At 35.3% G+C, this 16,369-nt stretch overlaps 1 protein-coding gene across 1 annotated transcript in view; it reads right to left on the reverse strand.

Annotated features, from left to right (window-relative positions):
• Nucleotides 1–16,369, reverse strand: part of ipo11 (importin 11) — a 147,587-nt gene that overhangs the window by 90,515 nt on the left and 40,703 nt on the right. Inside the window, exon 15 of the mRNA XM_028458673.1 lies at nt 14,832–14,937. Coding sequence (XP_028314474.1) covers nt 14,832–14,937 — 106 coding nt within the window. The remainder of the gene's footprint in view (nt 1–14,831; nt 14,938–16,369) is intronic.

Consider the following 16,369-nt stretch of genomic DNA (forward strand, 5'->3'; position numbering starts at 1 on the left):
TGGACACTCAAAGTCGCTTTACAGAATTAAGGGATTATTCTTTCACTCCACACTTAGTGGTGGTAAGCTACTGTTGTAGCCACAGCTGCCCTGGGGCAGACTGACGGAAGCGAGACTGCCAAAGTGCGCCATCGGCCCCTCCGACCACCAACACTCACTCACACTACATTCATACTAGGCAATGTGGGTAAAGTGCCTTGCCCAAGGACACAATGACAGATACCACTGGGGTGACTGCCACCCACTGTGGCACCTGGAATTCTCAGTGGTCTTCCACCCACCTACTAACCAGGCCCAGACCTGCTTATGGGATCGGGCAATGACAGGCTGGTGTGGCCACATAATATTATTACTGGTATTTGCTTTTTTATTTAAGCTTATCTTATTTTAAGCACAGAAAATAATAAGATATTTTCAACAATGTGTGACTTCTGTTGTCACTCGCTCCCAACTTCCCTCCACTTGGACACCGTCCTGCATATAGAGCACAACGCATCCATCCTCTGTTATTAAAGCTGTGAGTTCTTTCCCTTTTCTTACATTATCCGAAGCTCGTTTTTGAACGTTTAGTTCACTGTGACGTTCCGTGGCGGCTCCAGTTCAGATATTCAGCTGTAGGGGTGACCGTCAGTAATATTCTGCCTCTCGACACCCGCTTTCACAGGACACATAGCATCCGGAAAATACAGTCATTATTTTTCAGTTGTCAGTGGATGTGCAAGTAAACACACATCTGCACTTGCATCTGCCTTTTTATGACATAATGGCTTGCTTATGTCCCAACTGTCCTTCTAGTCCATCTGTACTGCGACCTTGTCCACCAGTAATGAAACTTTCCAAATGTTGAGATGGGAAAGAGTCGGTCTTAAAGCACTAATGTAAAGAATTACTGCCGGTTAAGATTTCTTTATCTACTGTGAATAACATTAGAAGCCCTCGTTATACTTTATACTTTTCTACAAACGTCTTCATTTTCATCCATAAAATGTCACTTGGCCACTCTTCTTCAATACAAAGCACCAAACTTTATTCAACCTCTGAATGTCGAATGCAACAAAGTAATTGTGATGATTGACAGGCTGTGGTATTTATAACGGCATCGGAGGAAGTGATTAAAGGATGACTGTTCTACAAATCAAGTCATAAAGCTGGAGTGCGTTTTCACCAAATGATGAGTTTCTCGCTCGAGCTTTAGTTTATTTATAGTGCAAAGGCATGAGGGAAGAACATAATGAAAAAGACAGATGGGCGGGCAGGTTGACAGGAGTTTTCCTCCATCAGTCAAAGGTTGAACTTGAATCTTTCATCCTAAAAGCTGTCAGGAAACAGCTATCAACAGCTTTGATCATCCTGGAAAATATTTACTGTCCTTGAATTAGAAACTGAACAAATGCAAAGTAGACGCCCTAATCAAGAGGAATCATGTACCATATAGGCTTGTCATATAGCATACACTTTTCTTTGTTCTTTTAATTCTTTAACACCAGTAATACTTATTTTCTTACTTTAAATGACTTAAACTCTGTAAAGGCAGAAAACCAGACCTTTAGAAACTATATTTGTTCTGGAAAATATTCCCTTCATTCTGACAGATTGAAGATTGTTTTGGGGTTTTTTTTTTTTATTTATGAATGGACAGATGTTAGTTTGTGATTCTTCTGGAGCTTTGAACATTTTCCAGTGTGGACCTCAACAGCCCCATGAGTGTTTTTGGGTGTTACTTGAAAGATTCAAGTGTTTGTTTTTAGTAAATAGAGTAACTCGAGTAAAAAGACCTCAAACTAGTTTGTAGGCAGTGAAAACGAGTGGTGTGATAAGTCTGTTTGGCCTGACTGTCAATCATCCAATACTCCTCTAAACTCATACATATACAGTAACAAAAGTGAATTCACAAAAATCTGATTCACCTCACTAGTTTATTGTTTTCTCTTAAAGCTGCTGGAGATTATCATTTTTTAATTCGATAAAGAGAGTGTAGGCCTCATAGATCGATAAATATGAGATCATTTGCTCAAAAAAAGGTTGAAATTGCAGCTGAAAAGTTTGTTTTGATTTCGACTGTAAACACTCTCTTACTGACATTGTTAAAAAAGTTTGGTGCATTGCATTGTGGGATCTGGAGTTCCGTGGACAGATGAATAGAAGTGTTTTTACTTAATTATCTCCGCCAAAAAGGCACTGTTTTCAGCAGCGTTTGTCTGTCCGTCCGTCTATTAAGTTTTTATCAGGATATATTAAAAAGTTCTGAATGGATTTCAATGAAATATTATGAGCTGATAGACAATATTAAAAGGAAGAACGACTTTGATTTTGGAGATGATCCAGAAGATGCAGTACCTCTAAACTTGGTGGAGGTTTGTTGTCTGAGTGCTCTTCTTCAATTTCAACCTTTTACATCTTTTTTTAAGCAAATAATCTTCAATTTATTGATTCATAAGACTTACTTTATGTCTATATCTGATATATAAAAAAAATCTTCTCCAGCAGCTATAAATATCTATGTTGGGACTTTGCTTATCCAACTTCATACACATACTGTACGTTTCAATCAAAAGGCGTAACGCTAGCAGCACATGACACTAAACTAGACTTAATCTGCATTTCACCATCTGCATAACTGACAGAAAAGTTGGCCTCTGGCTAGTCTTTGACGTCCATGTCAATGATACGACTGTAAGGTGATGCCGGGTGTATAGGCATGTGTTTATAGGCATACATTAATTTGAAGATATGTAGACCACAATCTATCATCGTGCAGGTATGACAATTGATATATGGTAATTAGGGCAAATGTGAAAGCAAAAAACATTGAATCAAAATCAAAGGAAATGTACCAAAACATGAATCCCAAGAGTGTTCGTATGATAGTCAATATGACAAATGATGACAAACATTGTAGGAGCTGCCAAAGGCTTATCCACACGTCTAACATCGACACAACAGCCTGCACATAGAGTTCATAATATTTCTAATAACTCCACTTAACGAGTGAGAAGAGTAGAACAAGACTTAATGGAACGCCAAGAATTAATGACATCATGACAACCCATGCATTACCAGCTCATTATCCATTATATGTTCCTCCTATGGCGTCAGTGAATGACACAGAGGATTACAGAGGAAGGGGGTAGTCTAAGGTTCTACAACACACTTCTGAAATGAAATATATGCCTATGATAATATAGCTCTCTTTCTCTTTAGTGGTCTTTCAATGTGGTTCTTAATAACATTTAAAGCAGTTCACGTACCAACCAGCATTTTCCCTGGGTTTTTAGCCTCAGGGACATAAATATTACTGCATCAACAGCATCCAATAAACTGGTATTACCGTTATTCAACCAGACAAGTAACACGAGATTTCAACTTGATCCAGAACGTCTCCCTTCTCCGCTTCCTGTCAATAACCACCGGTTTAATGTGTGATGAGTACTGTTACGGCTCCGCCAAACAGCAGGAATCACAAGGATTCATGAGATCTTCCTAATTCACGTGTAATCGCACAAAATAACGAGTTGCAGTCTAATAAAGTCTAATATTAATGCAGAAAATACAATCCACTGCCGCCCTTTCCAGGGTGTAGCCCCACCTAGTGCCTGAAAAAAGCTGGAAATAGACACCAGCGACACAATCCGGAAAAGGAGCAAGCGGGTCGGAAAATGGATGGAAACACGAACAAAGAGTCTTTTATTTTGAATATAAACTGGTTGTTTTTATTTTGTGTCTGTGCAAAATTCATTGCTGAATTTATTCAGCTGTACTCTGCCCGTCTGTAAAGAATAAAGGGTGTGCGTGTCTGTTGCCAGACTCATACCGGAGCCGTGACGCACCTTGACTAGAATGGAAACGTATTTGTTTCGCCGCCGTTCCGGAAAAGTCCTCGAGTGGTTCTGCATCCAGTGGAAATAGAGGGTAATTGTGTGCAAGTTCTCCTTGGCAATGATGACTTGGAAGCAGTTGAGTTAAGGGACTTGCTCAATGTCCCACAGTGGAATCGAACAGGCAGCCCTTTGGTTAAAAGCTTGGTGAACAAGTTGTTCTCATCCACTCCTGATGTCAATACTGCCAAAGTCCACAATTCTAGTGTTTTCACAGATTGAAGGTTGTCGACAAAACAAGCAGATGTTTATTTTAGGACTTACAAAAATCCGAATGCAGCTGAAGTTGAATGCCTCGTGGAGTTTCGTCAAATCACGGGAAACACCAGAACAAAAATGGCATCAAGTGAATTGTGTGTTCACACCAAACGCGACTTCCGCAACTAGATTACATTCAAAATTAATGTTATGTTGCAAGGTCAATCGACCTCCCTTCAAGCCACGCCACTTGCGCGATTCCACCGACTCAATCATGTGATCTGAGTAATAGAAGTTGGTCAAAGTAGAACATTTTCAACTTTTCAACCGACTTCGAGTAATGTATCACGACATCCAATCGGCAAAAGATTTCTCCCCACGTCACTACCCCGGTTGTCACGTCACTAGGGTAGATAAAGTGATGAAGCAAGCAAAACTCGTGACTCTGTTCAAGCGACTCATCATGGGCGATTTAAGCAACCATATTCGCTGAAGTCGCATTCGGTGTAAACGCACCTTCCCCTCCACATTCCACAATGCACCAGACTTTTCCAAAGTTCAAGCCACGTCATTCTATTGCGGAGACAAAAAACAACTTTATATCGGCAAACTTCGGAAACATCCATTTTGTGGGTGGTTTCATTAGAAAGACATTGATAGAGAGGTTCCACCTTCACATGCTGACTGATGCTACATCTCCAAGCTGTCAACTCATCACAGTGACCTTATACAGCCAGTGACATCATGTCAGTGTGTGTGCGTGTATGTGTACGTGTGTGTCATTACCAAAATAGGTCTCAGGCTTTTTGCCCTATAGTCAGGTGATTGACCACAGGAAGAAAAACCTGAAAACGAACTCACATTTTGACACCCTGATGCTCAAATATCCACAATTGTACAAATTACAATTTCATTGTTGTACACATCTGTTTCATATTTGTACATTTATACAGTATATGTGTAGCATTATTACTTATCTTTGTTTTTCTATTGTAATGTGTGCACTTGTATTTAAATCTTATTCCATTAACAGTCTTTCACTTAATTATGTACATTTGTCTTTCTCTTTCTTTGTTCCGTGTTTATTCTTATTTGTAATATTTCTTGAGCCTCTGTAATATGTAATTTCCCACTGAGATAAACAAATTTCTGATTCTGATTATAGATATACAGTATGTCTATAGTGTGGTACTGTGAATATATGATGAGTTTAACTCTGCTAATTTAGCAATGGCAAGAAAGCTTTTTATTTTGGAGTCATATTGTGTATATGTGCTGTCATTTTGCATTTTTTGGAGTCATTTTTGTGTATTTCTTGTCTTTTTGTGTACTTTTGTCGTCAATTTATGTAATTTTGTACATTTTTCTGAGTAATTTTGTGTATAACTGTTGTCGTTTTGTTCATTTTTAGAGTAGTTTTTGGAGTGTTTTCTGTTTTTCTCTTGTCTTTTACTGTATGTTGCTGAAATGTTGTAATTCTTTGTCATTTTTAATGTATTCTTGCTTTTGTTTAATGTGTTTTTCTGTCATTTTGTACGATTACTTTGGGGGCCGCCAGTTGCCTTTGTCTGCCTTACACCGTGGGAAATTTGAGAGGGATCTGGAACAATATATTGATTCTCGATCAGTTTTAGAAAATCAAAAAATAGTTATTTTGGCGCACCGAGTGCTCTTGTTTGCTTAATATTTTCTCAAACTTAAGTTATTAATTATTAAAGCATCAACTGTTAATTAGTTCAGTTAGTTTTCTCGGCATCTTCAGAATAAGAAAAACCCATATATAAAAAATTGACATACCATTATCAAAGACTGAATTAGATAATCACTACACATGCTGAACTTCTGCCTACTGAGTTTTGAAATTAATGAAGTCTGAAGGTACTGTTAAATGTGACGGAAAATGACTCAAAGCCTGTAATAATTAGTGAAATAAGACTAAATCAGTGTTTGCACAACATAAAACAAACAATAAGAGATAAATGTAGATAGTAATAGAGATATTTAGACTTGAGAGGTTTCACCGAGACAGCAGCTTTTTAATAAAGCAATGTTTATATAGTGCTTTGATTCTTAGTCTTCTTCTTGTCTCTGATTTGTGTTGTGAAAATGGGAAAGAAAAAAAAAGCAGGTTTCTCTTTCTCTTTTTTTTTCTTTAAAGCTGCAACTGCCAACACCCGGAGGGAGAAGAAGAGGCAAACAGAGCAGCATCCATCTGGGGATGCTCTGGTAACGGTGACAAATGCAAGGCAAGTGTGTCAGACAGGAAATCTGCTTTGGGCAGATACCAAGCACATATTGTTCTTTTTAGTCTCATGAATCATCACCAAGTTTACAGAATTTTTCAGACATGTATTTCCATTAGGTATGATGGCTAAAATTCAATAAAAATGCATAACTTTATAAAACAATTGTGTGTGCGTATAGGGTGGTGCCGGTTCGCGTTGATAATGCAACATAATCAGTGAAGCAGCATTCTCCGCTTCCATAACACAATACAATAATTGTATATATGTTAAACATAGCGAATGGAGATAAAGAATTCATGAATTGAATAAAAAACAGTTCCGTCTCACAACAGGAGCACAAAACTCACATTGCTAATGTAAAAGAAAGTTTTAAATATCACACACCCAACATTAATTATTTTAAGACAGGCTTGGTTGAATAAAGATGAACAGGGTGAAAGGGAAAGCAAAATTAGTATTGGGTTTTAAAATCCTTTACGTCAGCCATAGGCAACTGGCGGCCCGGGGGCCACATGTGGCCCTCAATCTAATTTTATGCGGCCCCCAACGCAAGCATACAAAATGACAGAAAAATACACAAAACAAGATCAAGAACACATTAAAAAATACAAATAATTACAACAATGCAGGAAAATACAGTAAAAGACAAGTTAAAATACAAACCAACAGTAATAGCAAACAAAACAACAACAGAAAGACGCAAAAATTACACAAAAAAATGCAAAAGGACAACACAAATACACAATGACTCCAAAAACATATTTTACAGGAAAAATACACAAAAGGACAAGAGAAATGCACAAAATGTCTCACAATGAGTATGACAACAACAAACAGAAAAATGACAGAAAAACACATAAAATTGCTATGAAAATGTTTTGTTCTTTCCTGTATTAATGTCGAAATTGCTCATTATTCTAATGCTGACATTGTTGATCAAGGGGCACGCAGATCAAAGAGAAATGCATTTTTGTGGCCCAGCTGTAATAAAAGTTGCCTCTGCTTTACGTTAAAAGCAGCATCAGTTTGTTAAGCTTTTATTGGTACATAAATAAATATTCTGATGCTTTTTAATACAGAACCAAAGCCCATATTATCATTGAATTGTCAAATTAGTTTGAGGCCAATAGGATGCCTCCATGATGAGCAAGTATCTGCTTAGATTTAAAATTTAGAAATGGCTGTTTAGCTACAACAGGATTGATAAAAAAACGGACAATACAACAAGACAAAAGACAACAGAAAAATATGCTAAACAACAACAAATACTAATTGCACACAAAACACCAACAGAAATAGACAAAATGCCTAAAATGTATAATATGACTCGAAAAACACAAAACAACACAGAAACAGAGAGAAAAAAATACAAAATAACAATAAAAAAAACCACTAAATGTTGATCATGTGACCCACGGATCCCTACTCTGCTCATCTCCAAACTACTGGGATGTAACCCTTTAACTAATGATAACTTTACAAAAGAATAAAGTTGTTTTTTGTCTCTTGTAGTCGTTTAATTTTTTTCGACAAGAAAATAAAAAGCCACAAAAACAAAAGAAACCCAGATCCCAGGGGCATAAACGCTCCAAACCTCCGATCAGTTTCCAGGAAACGGGTTGAATGAGTCACTCAGACATGTTTCAGCTTTAACATCGACGTTCACTCTCAAGAAGATTCTTCAAAACACTGTGAACTTCAATAATCTGACAGAAATGCTTTAAACACAGAGATCAATGAAAGTTGAAAAGTTTATCCGCTGTCATTTTTCTAACCTTTACTTCATAAAACTTCACTTTACTAAAGCAAAAAGAAATGTTTATTACACGACATCATCTGTGAATGTAAAAACGTTCAATGTCACCAAATACTGTTACAAAAAAAAGAACATTCGACAAACCATTATTACTTTAAAGTAGGATTGCAAAGGGGCGGGGCATATTCAGTATTTTTTTTTTTCTTTTTTTACGGGAAATTAACCTCTGAAATTCTTTAAAAAATTATTGGAATTAACCAGAAAATTTTGTCATTTTGTATATATTTTTCTCTCGTTTTGTGTTTTTGAAATAATTTTGTGTATTTTTCTGTCTTCATGAGTGTCTTTGGAGTCATTTTTGTTCTCGTTTTGGATCTAAAATATCAGCAGTCATATTCAAAATAAGTTACAGGCTAATTCAAATAATTAATTCTAATGAAAACTTTATATTTTTTAAATTCCTGATACATTTTTGAGTTCCTGTGGAAATCTACTGGAAATTTCTCACCCCTTTGCAACCTTTCTTTTATTATACATTCTTTCATTATTTCTATTTAATTTATTACCATTTATTTATTCATATTTTATTTTTTTAGATTCTATTCCAATAACTAATTCCCATAAAAAGTTCATATTTTTGAGTTCCTGTGGAAATCTACTGTAAATTATTTTCCTGTCCCATTCCAATCTTACTTATTCATACAGTACATATATATATATATTATAGATTATTTTATCTATTTTAATTTTATTTATTTATTTCTATTAATTTTATTTATTTTAGATTCTATTCTAATAAATGATTCCCATAAAAAGTTTATATTTTTGTGCTCCTGTGGAAATCTACTGGAAGTTTTCGGCCCCTTTGCAACCGTACTTTAAAGTAAATACTACTATTGTGATTTGGGAAGATATCCAATGATTAACACAAAAATCAAGCAGAAATATCGATATTATCCCATTTTTCTGTGTTTCTTAGAGGTGAATAGGGATTTTTACTTTACAAAAATGTGTTTTTTCACCTTATTATCTCACAGCTGACGTCTGTCACACCAGTGTTTATTAAAACGGCAAAGTTAAAATTGTTAAATCTTTGATTGGTTTTATGAGCACTTTATACGATAATAATTTTTTGTTGTATTTGCTTAATTGCGTTTGTTGAAAACTGGAAATATATATATTTTTAACCTGTCTGCATGAGTTTTATTGGCCTAAATGCAAAAAGAAAAAGAAAGGAAATTTGTCAAAGATAAAAAAAATAAATAAGAGAGAGAGAGAGAGAGAGAGAGAGATCACAGGGTATAAAACAACAAACAGAGAGAGGGCAGTGAGTGGAAGTCAGGTCATTCTCTGACGTCTGCTCCAACCTCAGAGTCGACCTTTAGAGTGCTGCCAGCTTTGCTTTGTTCAGAGCTCTGTGCATTTGTTCTTCATTCACTCGCACCACATCACGTCTAAAATAACCATCTATTGGATCATGTTTAGATTCACGTAAAAAAAAAAAAAAGCCATTCACCCACTGGAAACTGAAAAGTCTGAACGTATGCTTGTTTACTAGTGCTTTGAGAGCAGCTGTGATACTGGAATAAAAAAAGTTCAAAGCATCTTTGAGAGTTTTCTCTGTGTGGCTTCACAAAGTGCTAATATAGCAGAGCTGGGCAACTTCTATCACAGCGGGGGCCACAAAAATGTGTGTGATTGATGGAAGGGCCACATTATCAATATTAGCATTTAGAATAATAACCAATCTGAGCATTAACACATTTTCCTGTAATTTTTTATTTATTAATTAATGTGGGATTTTCTTGTTTTGTGTCATTTTAGTGTTTTAGTGTATTTTTATTGTCATTTTGTATATTTTTCTCTCTGTTTCTGTGTTGTTTTGTGTTTTTAGAGTCATATTGTGTATTTTTGTTTGTTTTGTGTGCAATTAGTATTTTTTGTAAATTAGCATATTTTTTGTGTTGTTGGTATTTTTGGTGAAGTTTCATCTATTTTTGTTGTCATTTTGTGAATTTTTGGAGTCATTTTTTTCAATTTTTGTTGGTGTTTTGTGAGTGATTAATCTTTTTTGTCGTTAAGCATAATTTTCTGTTATTTTGCGATTAGTCTTTTTTTGTCAGTTAGCATATTCTCTTGTTTCCCTTTGTCTTGTTGGAGTTGCCTTGTGTGTTTTTGGTAAAGTTTTATCTATTTTTGTTGTCATTTTGTGTATTTATATGCTCCTTTTGTGTAATTTTGTGTGTTTTCTATCATTCCGTGTACGTTAGTTGTTGTCTTGCTTGTTATGATTGAATTTTGTGCATTTCTGAGGGGTATTCCATAAAGGCGGGTAAACAAACTCTGAGTCTATCCATAAACTCTGGGTCAACATACCCCGCGATGGGAAACTCTGGGTATCGGATTCTATTAAAGCTGGTATGAAGTGGGTTAATCAACCCTGAGTATGTAAACCTTGGGTTACATACGTGCACGCACGCGATAAAAAGCCATCATCAATGGATCAAAGAATACTCAAACTGCCATGACAACCAAACGGAAGATAGTGATTTATTCACCCTTATGGGTGAAATAAGCCGTTGTTTGACGAATATGAGCCTGTTCTAAAGGTGCGTTCAGTCTTCAGTAACTATAGTGGCTTAAATCACCCGTAATTAGTCACTTCTTCACTTTATTGCTTCAGTGACGTGATGAGCGGTGAATAATATGAATAAAGTGTGTCTGAGGAGACGTGTCAGCAGCATAGGATGGCTACATAGAGAGTCCTCCTGTTACACTGGATATAAAGACAGTGGTTGCTGCTTCATATCACATCATTTATATTGATTCTTAATGTAATATTGTCGTCAGAGTCATCTCAACGTCCTAAAAAATGTTATAAAAAAACACTGAATTGGGAAGCGAACCCAGGACCCATTGCTTTCAAGAGCAGCGTCACACTTCACTGCGCCATCATACCTTCAAAACTGTATGATCTACAGATTTAACTGTATAACGAGCCTTAAAAGTTGATTTATTTAAATGATCATCTCCTCCTTTATATTATCCACAGGTTTTTATCCAGAGAACTTTACTGCAGACGTCAGTAAATGTTTTAATGCAGATCAACCTCTCAGTGACTTTCACTTAATGATCTACATCTACAATGTTATAAAGAAAATTACCGTTATCACAAAAAAAAAAAAAAAAAAAAAAAAAAAAAAAACGTAAAGCAACACAACATTAGTAATGATGTGAACATGTCTGTGGTGTGTGATGTTACTAATGTGTTTCAGAGAAAAGTGTTCAGAAACGGTGTTCAGGTGGGCGGAGCCAGGTAGAAACCCAGGGTTTCTTTGATAAAACCTGCCAGCGACCAGGTTTAGTTCACGGACAATGTTGCCCGGGTAACATACTCAGAGAAAAACATACCTCGCTTTTTGGAATGGGGTGCTCAGAGTTTCCCTCATTTGAGCCTGAACATACTCAGAGTTTGAACATAACCCGCTTTATGGAATACCCCTCTGTAGTCCTTTTGTGTATCTTTCCTTTAAAATGTATGTTTTTTGGAGTCATATTGTGTATTTCTGTTGCCGTTTTGATTGTTAGTACTGTGGGATTTTTTTGTGTACTTTTGTTGTCATTTTCTGTAATTTTGTATATTTTTTTGAGTAATGTGTATTTTTGCAGTTGTTTTGTGTTATTTAGAGTAATTGTGTATTACTTTTTGTAGTTTTGTGTGTTTTTGGAGTATTATCTGTATTTTATTGTAATATTGTAATTATTTGTATGTATTCTTGCTTTTATTTTGTATATTTTTCTGTCATTAGGTACGTGTACTTTGGATGTGTGGCCCCCGGACCGTCAGCTGCCTATGTCTGTCATATAGTGTCAGGACTAGAGCATAATTAATTAAACAATTCAGTGTTGAAAACCCTCAAAACCATAAAACTGACACCTTTGCAGACGAATGTCAGAGAATTCTCAAATATTTTCTAATAATGTTGGTTTTGTTGTTGTTTTTTAATCAAGCAGAAAAGTTATTGACCTAATTCTGGCATATTTAAAACCCTCAGTTAATGAGAAAAATAAGGCTAAACCTGGACATAAAATGTAGCTAGCAATGAAACGCTAAAGCTTCCAATCTAAGTCCTCTCAATACCAACAAAAAAGTGGAGGAACTAATCAATATAACTACAGCCTCTGATTTACCGTTTCAACATTTTCCCCATTACATTTCAGAGTTTATTTCCTCAGCTTTGCTTAATCACACGTCATTACAGGCTGTTCAACTTCCCCATATCCTACCAAACATGCTTAATACATTTAATGGAGCAAAATATTCTCATTGATTTCATATTTATACACAGCAGAAATGCACGAAAACAAGCATGAGCGAAGTCTTGCTGAAGCTAGATATTAGACCGTTGTTTTAGGGCCAAAAATATGGTGGAAATGAATGAAATGATCTCGAAATCTATCAATGATGGTTTAGTCCGTGTCATATACTGTAACTATTTCCATTTCAGAAGGTGAAAACCGTCATATCGCGCCAATTTACAATTGCAAATATTAACATTTATGTTTCTCTGACCACACTTTTATAAAGACAAATAGTGCGTAAATGTGTGATTTATTCCCAAAACATACATGTGAGGCTACAGTTCCCTCCAAAAGTACTGGAAGAACAAGGGTAATTCTTTTGTTTTTGTTGTATAATGAAGACATTTGGGTTTCAGATCAAAACATGAAGATGAGACAAAAGTTCAGAATTCCAACTTTGGACAGAACACCTTTTGTTTGAACGCACCCACTTTACAAGTGAGCAAAAGTATTGAAACAGACATTATTAAATGAACTTAAAGTGAATAACATTTCATATTGGGTGGCATAACCTTTACTTACAATAACTGCATCAAGCCTGCGACCCATTGACGTCACCAAACTGTTACATTCTTCATCTGAAATGCTTTTCCAGACCTTTACTGCAGCTTCTTTCACTTCTTCTTTGTTTCTGGTTGTTTCTCCTCTTCAGTCTTCTCTTCAGGAGCTAAAATGCTCTACTGGGTTAAGGTCCAGTGATTGACTTGGCCAGTCTAAGACCTTCTACTTTTCCCCCTGATAAAGTCCTTTGATGTGTTGGCAGTGTGTGTTTTGGGTCATTGTTTTGTTACATGATGAAGCTTCTCCCGATTAGTTTGGAAGCATATTACTGTAAATTACCAGACAAAATAGTTTTGTAGACTTCATAATTCATTCTGCTGCTACCATCATGAGTTACATCATCAATAAAGACTAGTGAACCTAGTGAAACTAGTGAAGAAAAAAAAAAAAAAAAAAAGACTAGTGAACCCGTTCCAGAAGCAGCCGTTCAAGCCCAAGCCATGACACCTCCACCATGCTTCACAGATGAGTTTGTGTGTTTTGGATCATAAGCAGATCATTTCTTTCTCCATACTTTGGTCTTTCAATCACTTTGGGAGAGGTTCATCTTGGTCTCATCAGTTCATAAAACTTTGTTCCACAACTTTTGTGGCTCATATCTGTTCTTCTTTGCTAAATCCAATCTGGCCTTCTGATTCTTTTTGCTGATGAGTGATTTGCATCTTGTGGTATGGCCTCTGTATTTCTTCCCTCGGAGTCTTCTTCGAACAGTGGATTGTGATACCTTCACCTCTGCCCTGTGGAGGTTGGCAGTGATGTCACTGACTGTTGTCTGTGGGTGTTTCTTCACAGCTCTCACAATGTTTCTGTCATCAACTGCTGTTGATACCCTTGGCTGACCTGTTCCATGTCTGTTGCTCAGCACACCAGTAGTTTCTTTCTTTTTCAGGACATTCCAAATTGTTGTATTGTCTATACCCAATGTTTTTGCAATAGCTCTGATGGATTTTCCCTCTTCTCTCAGCTTTAAAATGCTTTGCTTTTCTCCCATAGACATCTCTCTGGTCTTCATGTTTGCTGAACAGCAAATACAGTTTTCACAGGTGAAACTATTTCATTTTTAAGCAATTCATCTAAAAGGCAACACCTGAGCAACTAGAAACATGTTCCAATACTTTAGCTCACTTGAAAAGTGGGTGGGTTCAAACCAAAGGTGTTCTGTCCCGAGTTGTTTAACACATCTAGATGTAAATACTATGAAATAAAAGCTGGAATTCTCAACTTTTGTCTCATATTCATGTTTTGATCTGAAACCCAGATCAAAACAACAAAAACAAAAGAATTGACCTTGGAGTTCCAATACTTTGGGAGGGGACTGTATATTCAATATAACATTGCAATTATGGCTTGGTTTTATTTATTATTTTAAATGAAAAATTATTTTCATTTCCGGAGGGAGTTTCTTTTTTTTTTCATCCGTTTTCCATGATCACAGAAAATCAGAGCCCTCATATAAGCGATGTGTGCACATCATACATTTTTAAAAACATTGAATGCATTAGAGAAAATTAAAACAAAAAAAAAGAATGTGTAAATTATGATGACATTCCTTTGGCACAAAATGTACAAAGTTATTTTAAACAACTTGTAAAAAGTATTTAACTCTTCAAGAAAACCAAAAAGGGGACAGAAAATCAGAGTTTTTGAAAAAATGATATGAAAAATAACTAATAGGGATAATTCAGTTAAAAAGGCTTTGACAGTGGGAATCGTGCAATTAAAAAATGTGCAAAGTTTGTGTGAAAATAAATACATATTTTTTTAAGAATGGTTAGTGGTGTATGATTGTATAGAAATTGGTAAATGTCTAATAGTAGTAAACTGCTGAAGTACCTGTGATGGCTGACTTGTAGCTCTCCCAGAAGCTGATTCTTGAACCACTGGTCAAAGTCCACATTGTCAAAAAGCTCGTAGGCAGCCAGTCCCACTGCATTGTACACTGAAAAAAACATTTATTGCATATTTAGTGTAAATATAGTAAAATGCTTTCTTATCTTGTTCAGTTAAAGAACATTTATTTAGCTATTTTTTTAACTTTATATTTATTTTTGTATATGTGTATATATATATACAGTATATCTTATATTTATTATTATTACTCCATAATTATTTTTATAACTTATTTTGTTAATATATAAAAAAAATACTCTTCATCCCTTCCCTCCTGTTTCACACGCACACAGTCTTGTGTGGCAAAGCAAATTTTAAAAAAAAAGGGAAAAAAAAAGAAATTTAGAATATTTTTTTGTTCAATTTGAGCCCATTTTTGCTTATTTTTACCCTTTTTCTGCAACTACACCAAACTTGCCATATTTTAACCTATTTTCAACTCTTTTTCTTGCCACATTTTTGCTACTTTTAATGTATTTTTGCTACATTACTCCCATTTCTTTTCAATTCTCTATCAAATTGCAATGCCTTTTCTACGCATTTTGTTTCCACTTTTGAGACATTTTCATCACTTTTCCACCTAATGTCACATAGGTTGACCCATTATTGTCACTTATAACATCTTTTCACCATATTTAATGCATATTTCTGCCAATTTAACGCCATTATTTGCCAGTCTCAACTAATTGTTCCTACATTTTAAATTACTTTACCCCAACCACCCTTCCTGCCACGTTTAAGCCAATAATGACAATTTGTACCCTTTTTAATCACTTTTTCAGTCTAATTGTTCCTACGTTTTAAATTACACTGCAAGAATAAAACAAGCATAGCTGTCACAAAAAGATTGTACTACATGCAATTTTAAACTCCGATGACATTCGGAGACAAAAGGAAAATGTATATAAACAACAATTTTTTAAATTCATGAAAAATCTCTAAATTGAGATATATAAATATAAAAAAAACATGTTTCATAGATACTTCATGGATTCATGTTAATTAATAAAACTACACAAGTAACACTAAGCTGAAAAACCCCCAGATGAATTATTCACCAGGCTTTAAATAAAAGCACTAAGAACATTGTATATGCATAATTAACATTATATCCAAGTAACATTGACAGTATGAGAACAAAAAAAAAAAAAAAAAAAAAAACTACACAAATAAAAAGTTTGATGAATGAGAATTTAAGAAGCAGGAGAAAAAGAGAAAAACATGACTTTTCCATTATTTAAATCCTCCAGTGTAATGTGAAGGTTAATAAATGTGTAACTCTAAGCCTGAATGACATTAAATGTAGAAAAAGGAAAGAAAACACCTTTAAGCTTGACATGTTGACCTTTTATGCATCATCACGATACGTATGGACGTGAAATGGCTTCAGTATTAGAATTTACCATTTAAAAAATATAGATTAAAAGTTAAACTGACAGGAAACTCGTGACTAGAAATATTTTTCTTGTGTTTGAGGTTTG

The sequence above is a fragment of the Gouania willdenowi genome, chromosome 9 (genome assembly GCF_900634775.1).
Source record: "Gouania willdenowi chromosome 9, fGouWil2.1, whole genome shotgun sequence".
Taxonomy (NCBI): domain Eukaryota; kingdom Metazoa; phylum Chordata; class Actinopteri; order Blenniiformes; family Gobiesocidae; genus Gouania; species Gouania willdenowi.